The 22,919-nt window shown below is 45.2% G+C and overlaps 1 protein-coding gene across 9 annotated transcripts in view; it reads right to left on the bottom strand.

Annotated features, from left to right (window-relative positions):
- Window positions 1–22,919, bottom strand: part of nfixb (nuclear factor I/Xb) — a 128,906-nt gene that overhangs the window by 78,060 nt on the left and 27,927 nt on the right. For 8 of the 9 annotated variants that reach the window (XM_079176776.1, XM_079176782.1, XM_079176780.1 and 5 more), the window contains one exon: window positions 5,672–6,203. In XM_079176776.1, the coding sequence (XP_079032902.1) occupies window positions 5,672–6,203 (532 nt within the window). Of the gene's footprint in view, window positions 1–5,671; window positions 6,204–6,760; window positions 6,911–22,919 lie in introns of those variants that run through there. The other variant, XM_079176784.1, reaches the window with a different exon arrangement.

Genomic DNA, 22,919 nt, shown 5'->3' with positions numbered 1-22,919 from the left:
AAGGAAGGAGAGTAGCACCACTGAGAACAGGACCCCCCCCCCCCCCCATACATTCACTCTTGTTATTTCAAGGGGAACAAAAGCGGGGGCTCTCGAGGTCATGGGTGGATCCATGCAAAGGGGAAGAAAGGAGTCCTGCTCCTGGTCCGGGTCCTGAATGGGGGCCTTTCACACTCAGAGAGGCCTGTTTGCTCTCCCTCAATAATGGCTCTAATTTTATGATCATTATTGAGTAATTCCATCCGAAGCCCCCCCCGCGCCCCGGCGTTTAAGGCTTCCTCCCGTCACCCACGGCACCTCGGCCTTAAACCCATCAGTCCCTTTACCCTGCTCCGCCTGTACAAACAACAACCCACGAAGAAACGGAGACAGAAACACGCAAAAGGGCAGAAATTAAGAGTCACGTAGAAAGAGAAATTCATTCAGCGTTGTTCATTTGACAGGATTTTATTTTGATATTTTAAGGGGGGTGGGGGGGGGTCCACATGTGGAATCGTTCTCTCCTCGGATTGGAGAGGAGCAGCGCTTCATCCTCCATTTTGTTTTGGACCTGCATCCACAGCAGCACCATCGTACCGAGTAACAGCATTCGCTCTGCTTCTCAAAAAAAAGCCGGTGGAAAATATTTTGAAGGAAGAAAAAAAAGAAAAGAAAGAAAGAACACCGGTCTGGTGAAACGATAGCCGCTTTATTCCAACGCGGCTCCACACAACTCGAAGTGAAGCTCGCTTTTTTGGGGGCAAAAAAAGCAAAACAATCCATAGGAGTGGATGTGAGGGGCGCAAGGGGACGAGCAGAGGGGAAGAGGTGTTAAGCGAAAAAATGGGGCTATATGAGGGGGGTGGGGGGGACATTTTTTTTAAATGAGAGAGAAAGAAAAGGATCAGAAGGAGAGAAGTTGGCAGAGACTGTGTCGGTTTGAAAAAAGCTGGCACCTCCTAAACGGAGCTGCAGCTCCGGGTGCCGAGCGCTGCCAACCAGCCCCACCAGCCCGAATCTGTGCCCCCCCCCCCTCTTTGTTTCCGCCGTGGCATTCTGCATCATCCCCATTCTGCATCATCCCCATTCTGCGCCTTTCTTTCCACTTTATATCAGCGCTCAGTATCACTGACTGACATTTATTACCATCAGATGAGACAATAAGGCGAACACATGTAAAAAAGGTTTTCAGTATTAGCGTTCATTTCAAGGATTTGATGTTGAATGTGAGGATTTTTTGTGTATGAATGTTTTGTTTTAATTTGAGACGGTTTTTAAATAAAACAGGAAAAAGCCACAAGGAGGCGGGGGGGGGGGGGGAGGGGGTCCGGCCCGTTTCTGTTTTTTTCTCCCCCGTATGAAGGAGCTGTCCCAATTACAGGCCAGCCTCCCTCTGCGCTCTGCTCCACCGGACCGAGGGAGAGAGGCACGGCATCGGGCATCGGACCGGTCCTCTCCCTCTCTCTCTCTCTCTCGCCTCTCTCTCCTCTCTCTCCCTCTCTCCCTCTCTCGCCCGAGATGCGTATGTTTTTAAGGGACGGACGGATTTCCGGCCTGGCGCCTGTACAGAGAGAGACGAGGACCCGGTCATGCAAATTTGCACGCTGAAACTGGACCAAAAAATAGAAACGCACAAAGAAACCGGAGGGAAAATGTGCTCCTTTTGTCCTTTTTTGTAAATAAAAAAAACCCAGAGAAAATTCATTCAGGAACACATTCAAAAAAATGCATTTCGATTTGACTGCGTGCGTTTACTGTATTCATTCATGTTGTAATGCGTATAATTAAGCAAATGAGAATCAAATACATTTCTCTTTGTTAAATGTCAGTACAACAAAAAAAAGGTGAACTGAGCTGAGCTGCTAAATTGCTAAAGAGACACCACCGCGTTTATTTATTAACCTTAATTACACAAAATAATTAAAAATCACTGTACAGTGAAATTGGGAAATAAAGCTAATCCATGTCGCCCACAATGGGCACTTTCTGGTACGGGGCCCTTTTTCTATTTGCAGAGCTCAGACCTGACCGTTGTTTCAAATTAGACTTAATTCAATCATATACTCAGTCTTTTGTGCATCTCTCCCAGTATTATTCACTAAACTGGATAATTACAGCGAGTAGGGCGCGGGTTGGCCTGCTATCAAGAGCTGCTCAGCGGTCGGACCTACAGAGAGGTGCAGAGTTGAGAGGAGTAAAGGTCAGCGGAGCGGCTCGGGTCGCTTTCACCAGATTCATTTGGAAGCCTCCGATCATACTGGAATAATCTGATTACCGGCGATTCCTTACACACTCCGCTTTTCTTTTCCCTTTCCCTCCGTCTACGACACACACACACACACACACACACACACACAGCAACATTTTTTTTAAAAATAAAGCAACTGGAAAAACTGGCGGGGCCAAGCCGGGGCAGCTGGAGGCCTCAGACGCTGTCCCGTCAAACTTTACTGGACGCATTATTTTACAAACAACAAAAGGCGTAAACGTAAAAGTGTCTGACCTGTTTTTACACACACACACACACACACACACACACACCGGATGCATGTGGCTCCCTTGGCGCCGGCGCTCCCTCTCGTCGGCCCGGGTTACGGACCCCGGTGCCAGAACGAGGCAGCTTTTATTTTTCTTCTTCTTTTTTTTTTATGATTACGATTGTCTCTTTTCTTCAGACTGCAAAACACTCAGCGCACTGACAGGAGGACATAACCTCCCTGCTGGTGTGATCTTATATTAAAACCTGTTTGGACTTCTCTTCATTACGGGACTGCATCTGATAACGCCGCCTCCCTTTTGAAGCTCAGGATATTGGGCGAGCCAGATGAGATGTGCGTTTGATGGATTGGAAGCCTCCCCGTCGACTCCCGTCTTTGTTCGCCTCTATTAAAAACAGATATTCTGGTGGACGATTGTGAAGTCGGGACTACAGGTAAAAAAAAAAAAACGCTGCTGTCTAGACAAATAGGGAGCGCACTTCTCGAAAAACACGACTCGATCTGGAGGTCTCGAGGTGGAGGAGGGGTCACGGCAGCCAACTGGTGAGCCGGACTTTAGTTTAGGACAGACGTGTGATCAAACTCCCCCACACCTCTCTTATCTCCATCACATCCTGAAGCATTACCGTCGTCATCCAAAATGATAAAGTGATCTGTGTGTGTGTGTGTGTGTGTGGGTGTGTGTGTGTGTGTACGGCCAGGTATCTGTCCAAACAACATTTTCGGTTTTGGGACCTCGCTTTCGCAGCTGCAGAGCGGGAGCGCAGATCAGAGCTGAGTGGCTGTGAGCGGTGCCGGGGCCCCGAGTCTATAATTGGACAAAAGCAGAGACACATACTGTACTGTGGAGGAAGCAGAAACAGGGGAGAGGGGGGCGGGGATCTCCTTTCCTGTCAATCTCGCCCCTTGCAGCTGGCGACGGTGACATCAGCGAGGACGAGAGAGAGAGGGAGAACTGAAGCGCCGCGGCGTGAACAGTTGGGGAGGAGGGGGGGGGGGGGGGGGGGGGGGGGCGAGGCGGCTGCGGTCCAACCATCGGCTGGCGACCGACAGCTTCCGCCAAAGACACAGACACCCTGGAAAAGGGGAGCTAAGAATAAAGCTGTAACGCTGCCACCCACCAAAGGTTAGAGCCAGTGTCTGCCCTTCTGTAAACTCTGGTTAACCCCACACTGCCTCCCGCTAAACGGAGCAGCTCTAAACAAGAGCACGTTTCTGGTGCTTCTTCTCCGTTATAGCGCTACTTCATTCACGGCGGACCGCAAGCCTTTTTTTGTATTTTAAAGAACGCGCTTATAGACGACTCTCGACTGGGAAAAACATATTTTGAAACAGACTTGTGTAAGAATGCTCACATATGTGCTAAAAAAGAAGCACAAACGTCAGTCAGAAGAAGGCCAGCGTTCGCGTTGGGGGGGGGGGGGGCGCGAGCGGCTGCTGGATTCTGGCACACAGCGGACAAAAAAGAAGAAAAGAAATGGAGGCTTTACTCCGAGGGGCACCAGGCCGCCGCGCGGGGAGCTAATCTGAGCCGCCGGTTTTCGCCACGGTGCATTGTGGGACGGGACGGGGAGGCCCCTGGGTGGTGAGGGGGGTTACGTCACATGGGAAAAGTACTGAGGTCCTGTAACTGGAGACCCAGGATAACACACCTGACTCTACCTGCTGACACCAGACACAGAGCGACCGCTGTCAAGCTTCACGGTGAAAAAAGGCAAAACATATATTTGCACGATCTATTTGTTTCTATTGTAAATGAGCACATTTGAAGGATTCGTGGAGTGTAAATATGATTAAAGAAATCACACTGAACAGCCACACATGAGAGCCACTGTTTGCCCGACACACAGCACCCCCGATACACCGTCAACAGCTGGTTCACTGGATTAAAAGCCACCTTTTCATTATTGATTTATTTTAAACAGAATCACATGACACACTGCACACCTACAAACACTATTGAAGTGGATTTTTAGGCAATGACTAATAATTAATATACAATTTTAATAGCTTAAAATGCCTAAATATTATATGTTTAATATCAGAAGTTTCTTTCCTTTTTTTCGGCAAAAAAATAAACAAAACAGTTAATTATTTAATATTATTATTTTAATTTAGTGTTGCTATTTGTTAATAGAAAAGCATAAATTAAGTATGAAATTAAACGTGAGTATTAATATCTATTTTTTCCCTAACAAACAGAAATATTCCCACCGTTCCTGTCGACGGTGCCAAATTGCCCTCAAAACAACACAACACAACACAACACAACACAACACAACACAACACAACAAGGTTTGTGTCCACATGACACCGAAATATTTTCACCGCCTCTATTTTAACTTTAAGGCCACAGCAGGAAACACGTGTGCCGAATATGGAAAAGCAAAACATCTCATAAACAAAAACCGCGCCGCCGCAGACGAAAAGAGCTCAACTGTGTGTGTGTGTGTGTGTGTGTGTGTGTGTGTGTGTGTGTGTGTGGAGAGGCCGAGGCTGCAAACTCTCGCTGCCCCCTAAACTACCTGGGACCGAGCCAGCTGTCACTGAACTCCAGACCACCACACACACACACACACACACACACACACATACTTGCCATAGATACAAACCAATCTCACAATAACACACACATGGATACCAAACACATGAAAAACACACACACACACACATGCATATGCATGCACACACACAGAGATAAACAGGCTCGCAGATGCTTTTGTTTACTCATGTCACCAGAAAACATGCACATTTGGATTTGGACAAATTTGCGCACAAATACTTGAACAAATGTACCAACGCAAACAGATCTCGAGGCAAACAAAGGTTTTAAGCCCGGGTGCCGAATTCTCAGAATCTCTTTAAAACCAGATAGAAACTATAGTCTGTTTATTTATTTATTTTTAAAGATGATCCTGCACAGACTGTCACGTTAAATGTCACGTTATCGCTGCCCTGACGGCGCCCATCAAAAGCCTGGCACTGGTTCTTAGTTGGTGTGGGGGGGGGGGTCTAATCTGTGACTCGCATGCCAAAGTGTGTGGGACACGTAGCACACCGACCGACCCGTGTGCGTGTGTGTGTGTGTGTGTGTGTGTGTGTGTGTGTGTGTGTGTGCACGCGTATAAATGGACAAAGTCTCCAGTGGACGTGTGTGTCTGCGGCGTGGGTAGGGTGCACAGTAACACACGTACCTGGCGAGTGGACGAAGTAGGCCAGGTAGAGGTCCAGCTCCTTGACCGCCACTCCGATGTGGTGCGGCTGCACGCACAGGCCGTGGTTGGAGCACTGGGGCGACTTGATCAGCCGCTCCCCGTCCGTGCTCTCCAGGGGGCTGCCCTTGAACAGGATGACCATCACCAGGTCCAGCCGCCACACCTTGTCGGCCTGGCGGAGGCAGTCGATGCGGCGGATCTTGCCCTTCTGGTCAGGGTTGGACAGCACGCAGCACGGGGGCTTCTTCCCCGTGATGGTGAGCACAAAGTCCTCGCGGAACTCCGGCCGGATGTCCTTGCGGAGCTTGGCCAGCAGGCGCGAGGCCCACTTCTGCTTGATCTCCGGCTTCTCGCCGAGCAGCTCGTCCTTCACCGCGCGCTCCTCGTCCTTGGTCATCCTCTTCTCGTGCTTCTTGAAGTACTTGCGCTTGCGGGCCTGCAGGTTGAACCAGGTGTAGGAGAAGGCACGGACATGGGGGAGGAGGGCCTCGATGAAGGGATGAAATTCATCCTGATGGGGGGGGGGGAAAGAGGGAGAGAAAGAGAGAGAAAGACATGTGTTGTTAGGAGGCTGGAAATAAGGCTTTTAATTTGAAAATCACTCAAATAAAGCTGTGAAAACATTGAGACAACGTTAAATGGAAAAAGAGGCAAAAGAGTAATTGGGAAAATGTAACAAAATATATGAAAATAGAGTGATTATATTGTTGGCAAAATTACATGTTAATTACAATATTCTAAAATATCAAAAAAAAAATGTAAGGGCAATTCAAATAAATATAAAAAATTTAGAAATATTACTACCTATTTTAAAGAAATATCAATAAATATTCAGCAATAAACAAGAAATCTCAACTGTAAAATGAAAAGCCTCCTTTTTCATAAATAAACACCAAAACATTCAAGACAACAATCAACAACAACAACAACAAAAAGCACAAATTCTAATCCAAAGGCAACAGAAAAGCTGAGCCAAGTTGCGCTCCCTGTTTTCTGCCGCAAGGAGAAGAAGAAGAAGAAGAAGAAGAAGAAGAAGAAGAAAAAAGTTATTCCGCTGCACCGTAATACCTTCACTACATATCTCTGGGCAACAAAGCCCAGATCTCGCCACAGCGCTCCCGTGCCAGGGTTGCCACACACCGGTCGCTCACCGCCGCCAAGCTTTGCCGCCACGAGACCGCTGTTGAAATGTGCAGCTAAGAGATCAGCCATACCATGTCCTATCTCTCTCTGCTATGCATGCAAAGGGGGAGCTCCAACCAGACTCGCATTTCCACAACAAACTGAAAGCAGACAGAAATCACCACAGAAAACCACAGTGTGCTAGAGGAAGACAGACGGCCTGGTAGTTACCATTTTGCACTCTCATCATAAATTTGGCACAGCGTTTAAAGTGAAAAAAAAAAATCTCCTGCACCAGTTTTTTTTTTTTTTCCTTCTTTTTTCCTCCCGCGCTCCCCAATGTAAAGCAAACGCTGGTTTGGCAGACTGTGGAAAGTTAGTAGATGAGGAGGGGGGGGGGGTTGTAAAAAAATAATAATAATTAGCAGAATATGCTGCTCACTAAAAACAGTGGGCCAAAGTAAAAAAAACACCAAAATAAAAGTACAAATATCATCTAGTAAAAAAGGAAATGTTAATATTAGAAAAAATAAAATAAAATCAACAACGGGGAGAGATGCACTTGTAAACTGTCCTTTGTGCTTCCCCCCCAAAAAGGAAAAAAAAAGAACCTTGACCAAAAAAAAAATCCTTGGCAAAGTGTAAGTGGTGGTGGTGTCTGTTCTGATCCCTGGGCCGCGGCGGCACAAGACTCACGCACACACACACACTCTCTCACACACACACGCGCGTGTGCGTGCACAGATGGGGGGGCCAGCGAGAGCAGAGCACAGAGAAGAGAGGACGAGAAGGAAAAAAAAAAAACAGAAAAAATAGAGAGCCGAATCAATGTTGGACGAGCGCATGCGACCGCTGGCAGAGCCGAGTGCTGCTTCTTTTTTTCCCCTTTTCTCTCCAACTCTCTCTCCCTCTCTCTCTCTCTCTCTCCGTTTCTCGCGCGCCGTCTCTCGTCCTCTCCGCGTTCTTTTCCCCGACCATTGCTTGAGCCTTTGCCAAGCGCGAGTAGGGCCCACCTATTTGGCAACCAGACGCCTGTAGCCCAGCCAATGCGTTAGCTTCAAGAGCTGAAAGGGAGGGAAAATAGAAAGGAGGGAGGGAGGGGGTGGCGTAGCGGCAATGATAGGGAGAGAGAGGGGGGGGGGGGGGGGGGGGGGGGGGGGGGAGCAGGTGGGAGTGTAGGAGAGCAGCCTCGTCCCGATGCCGCGCAATTTGCCAAATTCGACAAGTTCCACTCTGACACGGAAGCAAAGTTCAAGGGAGCAAGTCGTCTCCTGCACCGATCCCCCAGCAGCCTGCCTCCATCTTTACCATGGCCGCCGTCGCCTCCCCCCTCCTCTCCGTCTCTCCCTCCACCCCTCTCTCTCCCTGCTTGCATAATGCCACCTTGGCAGAGGATGGCAAAGAGAGGACACGCAGCTTCAAGAATCCCTCCAGACCCCACCGCCGGCAGCTGCTTACGGGGTTTTTTTTTTCTTTACCACAGCAAACAAAAGAGGGAGAAACAAACCCGGGGCGGCCGCACTCCTCCGACCGTGCACAGCAACACAAAATCAATGACGGGATGATTCAGAGGCAGGAAATGGTTAGAAGGGTTTCAAGGGGGAAAACCTGGATTCGCCTGTGCTGCTAAAGCAGCAGATAAATGGTCAGCGGGAATAAAAACAAATCTGCCCTGCACCCTTCCCTCCTGGCGAGGGCTTTTTGGGGCGCCGGCGGCTGCCGTGTTGGCTCGTCGTGATGGCAGTGTCATTCAGGGTGGCACCTGCTCCGCAAAATAACAGCTAGTCTGAAGGAAGAATCTGAATCTGGGGAAGGAGGCTTGTGAGGGAAAAAATAAACATTAAAAAAAACCCGGCGTATTTAGAAATGTCAGTTCATGTGCTCTGCCAAACGAATCGTCGATTCATCGTTTTGAAGCTCGAGCCTCTCAGCTATGATGATGAAACTGGGGATCTTTTGGAATCTGGAAAATCATAAAAGGTTTGTTTTTTTTGTGCCGTCTGGCACTTTTAACGATTAATCGAGACGGCGATCGACAGATGAATATTTGAGCCATGTTTTTATTGTTTTGAGTGTTTCACATTCTAATTCACACATTTTGCCCCAGCTCTTCAAGAAGACGCCGTGCACATCCTGTAAATTATGACCGAGGTTATTACTGGCGTTCTCGTGTAACGGAGGCGACGACGCATTAAAGGGGCCAAACAAAAGGCAGAGGTTCTCTCACTAACAGACATCACGGCCTCCGCTCCCGCCAACAACAGCGACGTGCCTCAGCTTCATCTTCCAGCCATCAGCCTGATGAAACGCCCCCCCCCATCATCTGTTAACACAGTGAAGGACCGCACACCTCCGAGCTCGTCCCTGCCTTTGTGTGTCATCGGCCGTGGTTAGATAAAAGCAACAATAAGGAAAGCCGTTCACAAATCTCATTGTGGTGTGTGTAGGTGTGTGTGTGTGTGTGTGTGTGTGTGTGTGTGTGTGTGTGTGAGAGAGAGAAATATGGCTTCAGAGTTAAATATATTTCCCATCACCACCTGCGACACAACCAAATCCGGAAACTAAACTGGCACTTGAATGTGATTCATGCTTTTCAGTAAAAAATAATAAAAAGAAGTCTGTCTGCGTGACCCTGCCAAAATGCAAATGAACCAGCATTCAAATGTCACTGGAATTTCACTCCAAGGGTGGGTTAAGTCATTTTCCTTAGCTATGCTATTTGCCTTCCATGGGCTGAAAAACAAGAGGAATAAATCCAGGAATAACTGTTATGCAGATTATTTTCGAACTGCAGTGGGAGAACATACAAACGAGCCTGTCAATGTGTCCGTGGGTTAGCTAACTGTAGAGTAGCATGTCTGCACTTAACAGCTGCGCCTCACGAGGCCCGTGTTAGGTTGAGGTCGCTGTATTGAACGCTTATTTAGTTTATGGAGCACTCATAAACCATCATGGAAGGTGTATGTCGGTTAATCTTCTTACCTGGAAATTAAATTAAGCCCAAACGCGCGTGGCCTTCAGCTTTTAATTGGGGTTTAATATCAATTAGCAGCTGGAGCGGACGGTGTATTCAAGTTCCTGATTAATCTTCTTCTTTTTTAGAGCGGCGCGAATATCTGACGAGCGCGAGCTTCCGGTGGGTTTCATCTGTTCACCTTAAAAGCCCCGTTAAATAAAAACTGTATCCACTCTACACGTGTACATTATGGGTCACATGTCAGGCCTGGGAATTTAAAAAAAACAGACAAACAATCGACTCTACGTGAGTCTCTCTAATTGACCGCCCGAATTAAAGTCCTGGATTATTTTTTCTGACTAATTCTCTCAAATAGCACCCAGACTCCGTTATTAATACGACGGAAAAACTCAGCCAAATCAATTAAAAATGCACCGTCACTTTTTCCTCCCCCCTCCCCCGCCTCTCCCTTCTCAGAGGGCACTTCAAATATACTCCAAAAAAATACACACAAAAAAAGTGAAGACATCATCGACGGAGTCTGCCAGGAATATAACATGGAAATGAAAAAAAAAGGAAAGACGAGCTGGCATTCCTGCAAGCGACACGATTGTGCTAAACCGTTACTAAAACCCGACGTCAATTAATACAGGGAGAGGAGTCCCGAAATACATGGAAATATGTAGTGGAAACGTTGTGTGAGGAGTCAAGTGAACGAGCATCCCTGTGAGGCCCTGGATGACCCGGATCACTGCTGTGAAACATGTGAAATATCATGGATGCTGGAGCCTGGATACATCTTCTTCTCTAAATTATTATTATTATTTCACTCACTAAAAAATCAAAGTGTGTCCATCTAATAATAAAAAATAAAACGTAAATATTAAAACGTGTGCTATGATATTTTCAAAATTATTGATATCTAAGCCCTCCCCCCTTTCCGTTGCAAACGCGTTGATTTAAATATTTAAAACGTGCTACATAAAAGACTCATCTGAATTCAAACAGGCTATGACAAGACAAAAGAAATGATTTTGAAGTCCTTTTTTTTTTTATTCTCCGCACGTCTGACCGAGACTGCGGAGTTGGCTGCCAACTTCAGATTAACTCTTTCAGCGAGGAGAGAAAAGGCTCTTTACTCTGAAAAAAAAGAGGAGTTTGATTCATTAGTGCGTCTGCTAAACCCTCCACAGAGAAGGGTGCACCGTTTATAATAGCTCATATCTCTAGTTTTTTCTTTTTTCTTCATGAATATCCTTAAATTGATACTATTTTGTGCATTTGCTATTATTAACACTCAATAAATCAAAAATAGATCGAGAAACAATATTAACACATTTAAATTAGGTACAATAATATATATTTTTTTCTATTTTCTCAGCAATGTGGAACACTGCAGGTCTACGTGAACGCCAATTATCAGAAAATACATGCTGCACGCTTCTATTCCATCTTCTCACACGTTTACATGTTACAGATAAATGAATAAACATTCAGACTTCATAAACCTGCAAGGGGGCCGTCCTGCCTGCCTACAAAGTACATCTCTTTAATGAAAGGCAAATAAAATGCCTGCAATTAGAATTACAGAGCAATTAGAAGAATGTTTTTTTGTTGTTTTTTTTATTCGGGCCACCTCGTCTGGCTTTATGAGAAACAATGGAGGTGAAAGTGAGCTTTGCTCTAAAGTCCAAAATCCTAAAGCCAAATAATCAAAACTCTGGCACGGTGAAATACGTTATTTTTGTTGTTGTTTTTCGTTCTGATAAATCCTTGGCTTCTGTGTTTTGTTTTTCCAAACCAACATTGAAATGTTCCATCTCAATGATTTCAACCCTTTCGAATGCCCAGAATAGGAGTTTTCTCCATCGCTTGTACATATCTTTAACTTAATAAAAGTTAAACAAACTCCTGATGAAAGTCTCCTCCTCTTTCTGACCCACAATGCCCAGCAGCAGTCCTCTCGGCTCCGCTCTGGCCCCTGTGGCCCCTGACCTTGCCCAGGCCTACACTCTGCATCTCGTCAGACCAATTAAACCGTGGTCTGCATGACCCGAGGGCCTCCCAGGCGCCCGTCCCCTTCATTAGCTCAGCTCTGTGCAGGTGGGGGCCCCGACTCCGTCCTCTCCTGCCCCGGCCCGAGTGTCCCTGAACCCTGGACGGAGCCCAACGCCGGCTCCCCCTCTGACCTCCCGGCTCGGAGCCAGAGAGCAGGGGAGGGAGGTGGCGGAGGAGGAGGAGGAGATTCAATAATTCGCTGAAGAGTCCTATCCTGGATTCATCCAGATGGGCTTATTTTATTAAAAACTGGTCTCATAGCAACTTTTAAAGTTTCTACCATGTGAAAAAGCCATTTCGGGGATTTATATATCACAAGAGGTTTCATCCCCCCAAAAAACTTGTTCCCCGATGACCTTCTCTGGCTTGCTGTGGTTTCATACAGTAATCATGAACGTGCCTGCTGCATGACCCTCCATTGTTATACAGTAATCACTCCTGTTAATCATTTAAAGACGGAAGAGATGGAAAAAAGTACCCAACACTCGCTGGAGTGGAGTGGAGTGATCCTCTTCCGAGTTTACAAACTGGCACGTTACTATGTGTGAAAAATCTGCAAGCAATTTGCGGTGGCTGCGTGCTAACGTGCCCGGGGTGGGCCGTGTGTGTGTGTGTGTGTGTGTGTGTGTGGTGAGGGGGGCTAAGGAAGAGGCACGCATGGCACATTCCTGTCCCACAAAAGGGGCTCCGCTGCCTGGCTGCACAGCAAAACCCAACTGGGCTTTTCCGTCCTCTGGCTCTGGAGGTCCTGGTTACCCCCCCCCCCCCTACGACTACCACCAACTTCAGCTACATTTGTTTGACACGGAGGCCCGGTTCCATCAATACGGATCACTCACGTACTGCGCAACGTGTACATGAATTCACATGAGAAACACAAAAAGGGTATAGTGTGCTGAAAAACAGAATACAAATCATCTGTAAACGCTCTAAAAACATTGAGAACGCAGATCACTTGAGGGCTGTTTTAAATTTTTTTTATGTGTGAGATTTAATAAAACAATGTCTGTTCCTGCATGAGAACACATGTTGAGACGGATCCTCCTGGATGCAGTTCACAGTATTGATGAGCGCTGTGGTGGTGGGGGAGGGGCGGAGGAACTCGCCGGCGTACATCCTGCCCAAACTTAACGCGGCACGTGATAATTGCGCGCTTGCGTGTCGACTACAAAATCAAGGTGTTCCTCGTGGCGACACATGCGCTACCTGTGCGTGCACACACACACATACTCTCACACACACGCACGCGCACACAGTGACACCGTCGAGAAGGAATGTGCTGCTGGATGAAGGAACCCGCCCTAACGCGTGTGTACACGTGAGTGAGTGCGCCGTGCCCGGGCAGGCCGACTCAGCACCACAGTCAGCCATGACTGGAGTGTTTTTCTCACCGTGCCAGCCAGACAGACTACTGCTGCTCACTCTGCTGCCAGTGCGGGCTGAGTAACAGCGATACTACTGACTGGACCACGATGTGGTCTCCTTTTATTGGTGTCTTTGCCTCGACTTTACGTATCACGCTCATTTCCAGGGTCATAGTTTTTTTCTGGGTTTCTACTAGAACATGTTAAAAACAACTCTTTATTAGCCATAGAAATTAAATAGAAGTAGAAGGGACATTCCCATTCAAATGAACGTAGCGGAACGGTCAGAGCGGCGGACATTTTTATGTGTGCTGTTGCCATTGCGACCATTGTAGCGGGCTAACTTACTTATTAACTAGGCTCACTGAGGTGAGGTTTTGCAGTAACAACTAATATGAGCAGAGTAGCGTTATGAGGTAGAGAGAGTCAGAGTTAAATTATTATTCTTCATCCTCACACTATTAGTCACTTGTAGGAAAGCACATTGCCATCATCAGCTGAGTGACAATTTTGTTTGAATGTGGAATTAGCTAGCTAGCCGAACAACAAGCAGAACAAGTTAGCCAAACTAGTTAGCTAGAACTAGCTGACAGCTGGTTAGTTAGCTAGCTTACTATCTTTAATACTACACTGGTTACAGAAAATAAGCCAAACAGTAGGCTGGTGGCCAGTAGCAGGGCTGGGTATAACGGGCCCTCGGTATTAAGCTACCTAACTTTAGCTATCTAGCAAGCCATCCGTCTCGGAAGCTGCATCCGTGCTTCTTCCCAGCGAGCAGCAACGCTTTACGGACCCACTTGACGTGCGTTGTCACCATCACAACTAACAAGAATTTTCTATGGTACTTTGTACCTTGGAAAACAGTTCAATGCCCGTTCTCGGATTCTTTTTCTATAGTTTTAGCACATTTCAACAGAATTGCTTTACTAGGCAATAGCTGCTTACTTCGTGCCAGCTGATGTCACTCCCATACACTGCAACCGGAATAAACTCTAAAACATTTAAAACTGAAATTGTCTATATATTGTATAGTTGTGACATCACAACGGTACGGAAATCCTGACTGCTCTTTTAAAGGCACAGTTTCTGAATACAATTGAGCATTTTGTTACTTTCACATAATTTATCTCGCACTTAGACCAGTTTTATAATTGTAAAAAAATACTAACTTTTTACAATATGGGGGCCTTCAAATAAAACAATCTAAACTAAAACGACGGGGGAGAAAAAAGTACAAATGTTTACACAATTTCATCAACCAAGATCCAAAAATAATAAGCCTGCCAAAGTGGCTGGTAGAGGAGGGAAGCTTCCAGACCACAGCCAGCTTTTAGCAGCATTTGGCTGGTGGCAGGTGTTAATTTTCTACCCTGGTAAAAACCAGCTCTGTAATCGGTAAACACTACGCGCCTGGCCCGCAACAAAGAAACGCATTTAGCAAATTCATTCTCTTTGATCCTTGCATTCCTATTTTGGTTTGACAGAAGGTGATTCATTTGTGATGAACGTGTCAGAAGCATTTTATCGTACCAGAAAGTGAGATATCATGTCATTATAACGGCACATAAGAAGCCAGTGTGCCTGGTAGCCATCACCGTGTAGCACATTATCTTTGATCTTGACGGCCTGATGTGTGGTTGACACACGTCACGGAGGATTACGAGCACGTCGTTGACTCATCAATAGGCTCAAAGAGGAGGGATGTTACACCATGACCCCTCTAGTGAAAAGATCCTTTTTATTTTGCGTTTTGGAATTAGAATTTCAACACGCCACTAAATGAAAAGGATCTTCACGGGTTCATGTGTTAACTTGCCGCTTAACAAAGCTGTAGGGCTTTACTTCCCCTTTTTTCAAAGAGACGAGTGTGCGACGCCAAAGTCAGCCCTTCACTCGCCGCGAGGAAAGAAGAAAGTGAGCTGAAACAACACGGCTGGGTTTTCAAAACCCCCAAGACGACCGGGGCACTTGAGCAGAGCGCCAGCGTTCGCCGTCCCGTTTTGAAGGTAAACCGGTCCTATGATGCACCAAAGGAGATTCGAAACATCCTTCTGGTTGTCTGACACCTACACCACGATTAAAACTTTATTCTACCAGTTCCCACGTTTGCCTTTGTTTAGTTAATGAGTAATACTGCCTTGTCTCCACCCTCCACTCACCAGGTGCATGACATGGGTTCACATTGATTTACAAGAGAGCACACGCACTCTGTATTAGCACTCCTTAAAGCCTTAAGTTGTTTTTTTTCCAGCGTTATTATAATACATTACAATACCTTATCTTCAAGCACAACGATGCCCTTTCTGACCTCTTTTTCTAATATATTTTTGATTGATTTGAAAGTAAATTTACCTTAGACAAGTACTGTTCTTAAAGGGCCAGTGTGTAGGATTTAGTAGCATCTAGTGGTGAGGCTGCAGATTGCAACCAACTGAAACTTTGCCCATTGCCCATCCCCCATTGCCAAGCATTTAGGAGACCTACGGTGGCACTACGGCGACATGAAAATGTGATATGTGAATGGCTCTCTCGAGAGCCAGTGTTTGGTTTGTCCGTTCTGGGCTACTGTAGAAACATGGCGGACTCCGTGAAGAGGACCAGCTCTTGATATGCATGATATAAACGGCTAAATCTTAGCTAATGAAAACACATTTTTAGTTTCACGTGATTATACACTAAAGAAAACGTACTTATTATGGATGTCACGAAATCTAATAATTTGATACCAAGACGTGACAGTACTCATCTGGAGGAAAGCTGGTTAGCATTAGCCATTAGCAGCAGGTGGGCAGGACAACGGTAAGGGAGGTTGCATTGAGTTTCATTCTGTTGCATTCAAGCTCCATTCAGTAAATATTTGTATAAGCTGAAGGTAAATTATAACGTTATCATGACGTGTTCAAATGTCATCGTGCTAAATTTTGTTTTTAGTGAGAAACTTGAAGAAATCCAGTCGTTTGAAGGAGATATACTGTATATTAGAGAGGGAACTATGACCTGTTTAACTTCCTAACACTATACTCTAAGATTATATTTTTTATTAATTAATTATTGAAGTGCAATTTTGAGGCACTTCTATTCTATCTGTGGATTTCAATTTTTTTAATACATTATACTTCTTTATCATTACACTTAAATCTTTCTCAACATTTGTCTGGCTTTCTATAGTTATTTTGCAGGTGATGATTGTACATTAAAAAAAAAGATGACTTGCAACACATTTGCAAAGATTGTGAGGTTGCTTGCAGTGTTTAGTAGTCTCTTTGACATGTTTCAGATGTCTATGAGTTGAGGTTCGACTTCCAATGTGGTCCAATTATCGAATATCACAAAATATCAAAGATTAGAGAATTTCTAAGAAATTACATTTTCGAGCAGCTACAACGTTAAAATGCAGCTGACTGATTGGTTAATGCATCAGTATTATTCTAATAACGTCAGATATAATAATATATCAGTCACAGGGCTTTTGGTTCTGCAGAACGAGTTTAATGCTTTAATACTGCTGATAAATACTTAATTATATCAATTCATTACGTTATTGAATGCAGGCATTTGAAAATATCCTTGATTTCTTCTTGTGTGTCATTTTTGATCTCTTTGGAAATGTTGTTCTCGCTACTAGAACGATGTCTAGTGCACATCATGAGCTTGAGCATCACTGAGAGAAAAAAACACCTATAATAACATTTATGTTCTTTTTCAAGTATATAATATCATTTTCCATCTGATATCATTATTAATTAAATACCTGTATTTTTTTTAAGTCATTATTGGACAAAATTAGGGCCCAAAATTGTATTAAAAAGATTTCTGTGTGAGATTAAAAAATGAATTCCCTTCACACTTCACATCACCGCAACGACGAGGGTTATCAAGGTCCCGGGTCGCGATGCGTTTGCAGGCATCAAACTCTTAGCGGTCGTTGACGGGTGGCCCACCCAGCGATGCCATGACGCCATGTACTGCGCTTATAGACCCAGGGCCAGAAATAACAGTCCACTACCATGACATCACCACAACCACGGCCACCATGAGCTGAAATCCACTGGCTGCATCCCTGCAGTTGTCTCCAGGCTCTGTTTTTGGTCCATGTTCCCCCGTACAAATTAAAAAAGAAGCTTAGAACACATACATCTGTATCGACGCGGCCGTTAAACCTGAGCTGGATGCTTGCGGGATACAAAGGGGCTCGAGGAGGCCGACGCAGACTTGACAAAACAGGTCGGAAACTTCCCCCGAGCTGCCCAACGTGCTGATTGCGCACGATGTGAACTCTATATAGCATATGTGTAGAGCCACGATCACAGACCAGGGCCAAGACGGAAAAGAAAGAAAGAAAAACTCCTGCATAGAGGCTCCGGGAAAGTAAAGCCCACTACTAATGCGGTGTTGAACGCTTTGCAATCAGACAAATAAAAGGGGCAATCTAGCACACAATCAAACTAGAGATTTAGCCCGCTCTCCTGCCAACAGCTAGGGACCTCCTCTTTCCGAACAAGGGATGCACTATTGACTACACCCCCCCCTTCTCTGTCTCTCTCACCAGTCTTCCCTCTCTGCCAGTCTGAAAGGCGTGATGCCAACCTTTTCCACCATTGGGCATGCCGCCCTGCCCTTTATGCAAATGCTTCGCCGCAATCCCTAACTCACAACCCCCACTGTCTCACCCTCCGCGACTGCCTCCTGTCTCTGTATCCTTTTTTATTTTTAAATCGTTATACGTTTCTATTCAAATTATCCAAGTAACTGAGCTTAAGCCGTAGCCATAAGTTATTAATTAAACCACCGATGATCTGCGGTCCTGAATGAAGCCCGTAGGCCTGTACTTTGTGCGGTGCCCTCCGTGGGCAGAAAGCACAGACCGAAGGGCAAATGTTTGACAGAGGTGTGGTTCTATGTGTCTGTACGAGCCCTGATAAAAAAAGGACATCTCCTGGCAAAACTAATAGAACAAAGAACAGGAAGGGGAAGAGGGGGAAAAAGGAAAGTAAGAATAAAGGAACGGGGAGAGAATTTCATGCAATTAGCTGCTGCTTTATGCATTACATTTATATTTCTGTAAACTAACATGTGTTTGGAAACATATTAAGTGATGCTCCCTTTAACTGCCAGGGTCACAAAATAAAGAGATGTCATCAGAACGGACACTTCGGTACCAAGTCGATGGCAAAATTCTGAAAACGTGACATACTCGTTTTTTTCTACAGCACTGCACCGTAAGAAGCATGAAACTCACTACTGCACCCTATTTTCTCTCTGACAATGCTACGTTGTGAACAACAAGTCGTGTCGAAATCGTCAAGAAGAAGAAAAGAAGAAGAAAGCTAGTTAAGGTTGTGCTGTGGGCAGCACAGTCCTGCGGAGTTCCAATCATGATGCGTTCAGTAAAAAGTATTCGGCGAAGGTTAGTTATAAGGTTATCATGGTCTGTTCACATTCAGCTTACAATCCACTTTTAGAGCCAATGGCCGGACTTCAGTTTAATAAACTTGCTCGATTAAATGGGAAGGAAGGGGTTAATAATGTGGCTGAAGAGAAAGTCAATCATGGCTGCCACTGACAGGAGGGTTTCACAAGTTGGCACGGGGCTTAATGAAAAGAGAGGTTAATGAAATAGTGGGAAATAGAGAAAGACTGGACGGACCTTAAGAGTTAACAAAGACAGAGAATTTCATTTTATTAAACCTTTATTTCTCCAGGATAATTCCATTCCATTTGTTTTTTTTTTTAATAAGGGTTCCTGGTCAAGATGACGGCGTACATAAAAAACACGTACAAAATACAGATAACAAACTTAAAAACATAAAAACATTAGTATTTAACATAAAAGACGAGCAAATTGCATCAATCAAAGATTTTTCAACCCATATTAGGGCAAGTATTCAGTGCTCAAATGATCCTTCATCCTGTTTTTGTTTTTTTAATCCTGCATGCTTATAAAATGTAAAATGCCTCTGTAGTTCGAATCAAGATGGTTGTCCCAAAACAACGACGGGTTCTAGGGATGACGAACACGAATTGTCCGTAGCATCGGAGGGTTCAGCTTCTGATTTTCGAGCGTCAGTAGAGAACACCGATAAGGAAGCAATTTGTGTAATATACGGCCTTTTAAACAAAAATGTGCCAATGTCCTTTCCACGGTTTGTATAACGAAAACAAAACAACTTTCTCAGACAAACTGCAATGAAGTTTGCACAAAAACAAAAGTCCCCCCTTGCAGCAAAAAGAAAAACAGCATTTGTTTCTATAGTAGAAAACCTCATTTCCCACTCGACACGATGTTTCAAAGACAGACAGACAGAAAGAGAACTTGGATCTATAAAGAGCGGACGCGGGGGCTAATGAATTGGAGGACGGTGATAGGGTTAACAAGGAAGAGCCCTGCTAATGCTGTTAAAGCAGAGCTTCCGCTCCTGCCGCAGGCCGAGCCGCACAAACAGGGCGCTGGGTCCACACAAGCTGGACACATTGGAGCCCACACACGCGCACACACACACACACACACAACACACAACACAGGAAAGGAGCTCGGCCCTAAGACAAACACTGCACGACCAGACACACACACACACACTATATACACAAACACCACTATCTCCTTATATGCCCCGAGTGTAGCATGTGATCTGTTACACATATTCTTCAGCAACAACGCTGAATAAAAAAATGGCCACAAAGTCGATGTAAGCATTAGAACTGTCATACGTTAAGTGGTCTCTCTTTTTAAAAGAAAAAATGTACGCTGAACGGGTCCGAGGACGTCTCGATCTCAGTGGCAACAAATGGAATTCTCCCTCCCCAGATAAACAAACAGAGACCCTCACAGTCTAGACCAACAACGCAGCACCGCAACAATCTCCAAATATAAACTAGCAGCTTTACTTCCCAAGCCTCCACACAATGGCCGTTCTAATCTTCCTGAGAGAGGAGAAGCAAATAAACAAAAAACAAACAGGTTGGTAGAGGGAGAATTAAGACTTTAACACCCTTTCCTCTACTCTGTTTATGCCACCACATACACACACACACACACACACACACACATCCCTCCCCCCCTCCGCCGCTTCCTATACGGACTTCCTTGTCTGAAGTTACAGTAATAAAGTTTTCTAAACCCAACACGGTGCCAGTAAGTGATGGAGGGCGGCGATGAAAGACGAGGGGGGGTCAGGGAGGGTGAGGGAGAAGCCTAACAAAGGAGAGGCGTGAAGCTAAAGAGCTAACGGCAACGTCCACACGGACTACATGAGCCTAAATGCTTAAAGTTGCTTCCAACAAATTACTCCGATCAACACTCGTGAATGCGCCACGAATAGAAATAAGACTGTGTGTTTCAAACGTGTCTATTGTGTTCAAGCACAAACTGTACAACCCAAAAGAAATAACCCAGCGTGGGTCAATATAGCACCAACTGTTTTTGAACCAGTGCTAGTGTTTTAAACTATTTTAGTTTGGATGTATAACTCAACAGTAAACACTGGGTACAAATTAATGCAATACTGGGTTCACTTTTCTAAAAAAGCATTTAAGGAAAAACTTGAGCTTGGGAAGTAAAGGAATACATAAACGAGGTAATACCGTCACTGGTACAGAAAAAAAGACGTAATCACATTATCAATGCATTAAGTAAAAATAGGGATTATTAGCAGGATTACAATTTGAGCATAAAATACAGAAGGATATACTACGATGCACATGCCTTCAGGACACAAGTCTCTAATGTTTGTGAAAAGAAAAACTGTCACCTCCACTATTTTGTATGTAAAGCAGGAGGGGGGGGGCATCACAGTACAGTGAAAGTTTTGTTTGGGCACTTTCCAGCTCATCAAGATCATTCTTTTCGCCGTGAGGCGTGAAGAGACGGTTCTCATCGGAGGTGAGCAATCCGCTTCGAATTTTCTGGTCCAGCAAACATGACACAGGACAAACCGGGTTCATTCTATTTCATTTACGTGGGTGCTGCTGCTGCTGCCGCAAGTTTAACAAATCCGGCAACACTAATGTGCCAAACAATTGGAGTCCTTGGATGGTGACAGCATTTTTACAGCCGGGAGGCCGAACTTTCACTGAACCGTGATGTTGTTCCTCTTTTCTGCTTTTCATAGAAAACAATGGTGAAATTTCAGCATTTGTCTTTTTTTCTTGTCTTTATTTGCATATTTGATATAGAGGTTATTCAAAAGTAAGCAAGTTACTTTTTAATTTTGTGATATATGGATTATGTTACTGACTATATTGTTTAACAGGTAATTAGTAATTGAATACATTTTTGAAGTAACCCTCCGGACCCTGCATCAAACACTGAGTCAAAATCTGCAGATTTTAGTTTCGGTAAATAACCAAATAATGATACATTTTAAAAACCGCTGGGTCCAAATAAGCCACTGGTACTGGGTAAAGTTAGCAGGTTTGTTTTAGTTTATACATGCACCTTAGACTGTTTCTAAAACTGAACCCAACCCTTTAGATGCAATTACGCCGTCCGCATCAATGAATTAAGGACAATAACGCGACGTTAACAAAAACAGATATCAAGAGGAATATCAGGAAGTATTAGATCGTAATTAGCTTCCATCAGGTCAAACCCGATCGCAGAGGAAAAAAATGGAACGTGTGTGTGTGTGTCGGTTTGTCCATGTGCGGTGGAAGGAGGGAGGGAGATGAATGAGGCCTTTTTCTTACAGCAGGGCCCAGATCAGAGCTCCTAACTATGGGATTTGGTGCTGTTGCCTTTCTCCCCCGGGAGGGAGTAATTAGGTTAGGGGAGGACAACTGCAGCATTGTTTTAACAGAGGAGGGATTGTGCAGGCCAAAGTCCCACCAGCAACATGCTTCCCTCACAACAAAAAATGCCAAACGGATTCTGAGGCGCTCGGGCGCACATCCACACAGAACCTGCTTCTTTTTTTTTTTACCGTGGGTTTCCTCTGTTAAGTTTTTCACAGAGAGCGAAAAAGCTTGTCTTTCTCCTTTTTACGCAGCGGAGTCTTCGGTGCTGTGTGTATCATACGAAATGTCAAACACAGTCCACCGGTGTCGGGTGTCCTCTGGTGTTGTTGCAGTTGTGGGATTCTGGCTCTTTCGCGGGGGACTCGGTTCCCCCCTTCAGTGTAGCTGTGTCTACCCTCTCCTGTATCCAGGGGCTTGGCAACACGCACTGCTCCTAACTAGTGTAATATGGTTATGATGCATTCTGCATTCCTTCCAATCCCCCAGGAAACACAATACGCCTATATCGCCGGTTTTAATCACGGCCCGCTTCCAAGGAAAGTAAGAGGAGAATACAAACAGCCACGGCCATAAAGAGGCTTTTCTCAAATATACTTCAAGTTCGTTTATACACATCCTCCGCTGATTGATAGAGAGTAAATCAAACAAATCGTGCTGCAAGGAGAAATAAAAAAGGACATGGAGCGTTCCCCGGTCTACTGTATTTACAACACAGACCTCTTTCATTCCCGCCCGTTACCCCCGTTCGCTTCTTTCCCTCCGTATTGCCGCGTTTCTCTCTCGAATCTTTCTGTCTTTCTGAGCTGGAATAAATTATTCTGCAGGTTGTTTCACTCCTCTACATCATTCTCAAGGCCTTCAGCTCCCCCAAGTTAAAAAAAAAAAAAAAGGCCCCATAATATGCACCTCTGCACACCCGCCCACACCATCCCCATTCACTTTCATCATAAATCTCCGCCGCCTGGCTGCAATATACGGCCGATTTGTGGTCCCC

The sequence above is a fragment of the Pholis gunnellus genome, assembly GCF_910591455.1.
Source record: "Pholis gunnellus genome assembly, chromosome: 17".
NCBI classification, from domain to species: domain Eukaryota; kingdom Metazoa; phylum Chordata; class Actinopteri; order Perciformes; family Pholidae; genus Pholis; species Pholis gunnellus.
This window is presented reverse-complemented; position numbering and strand designations above follow the sequence as displayed.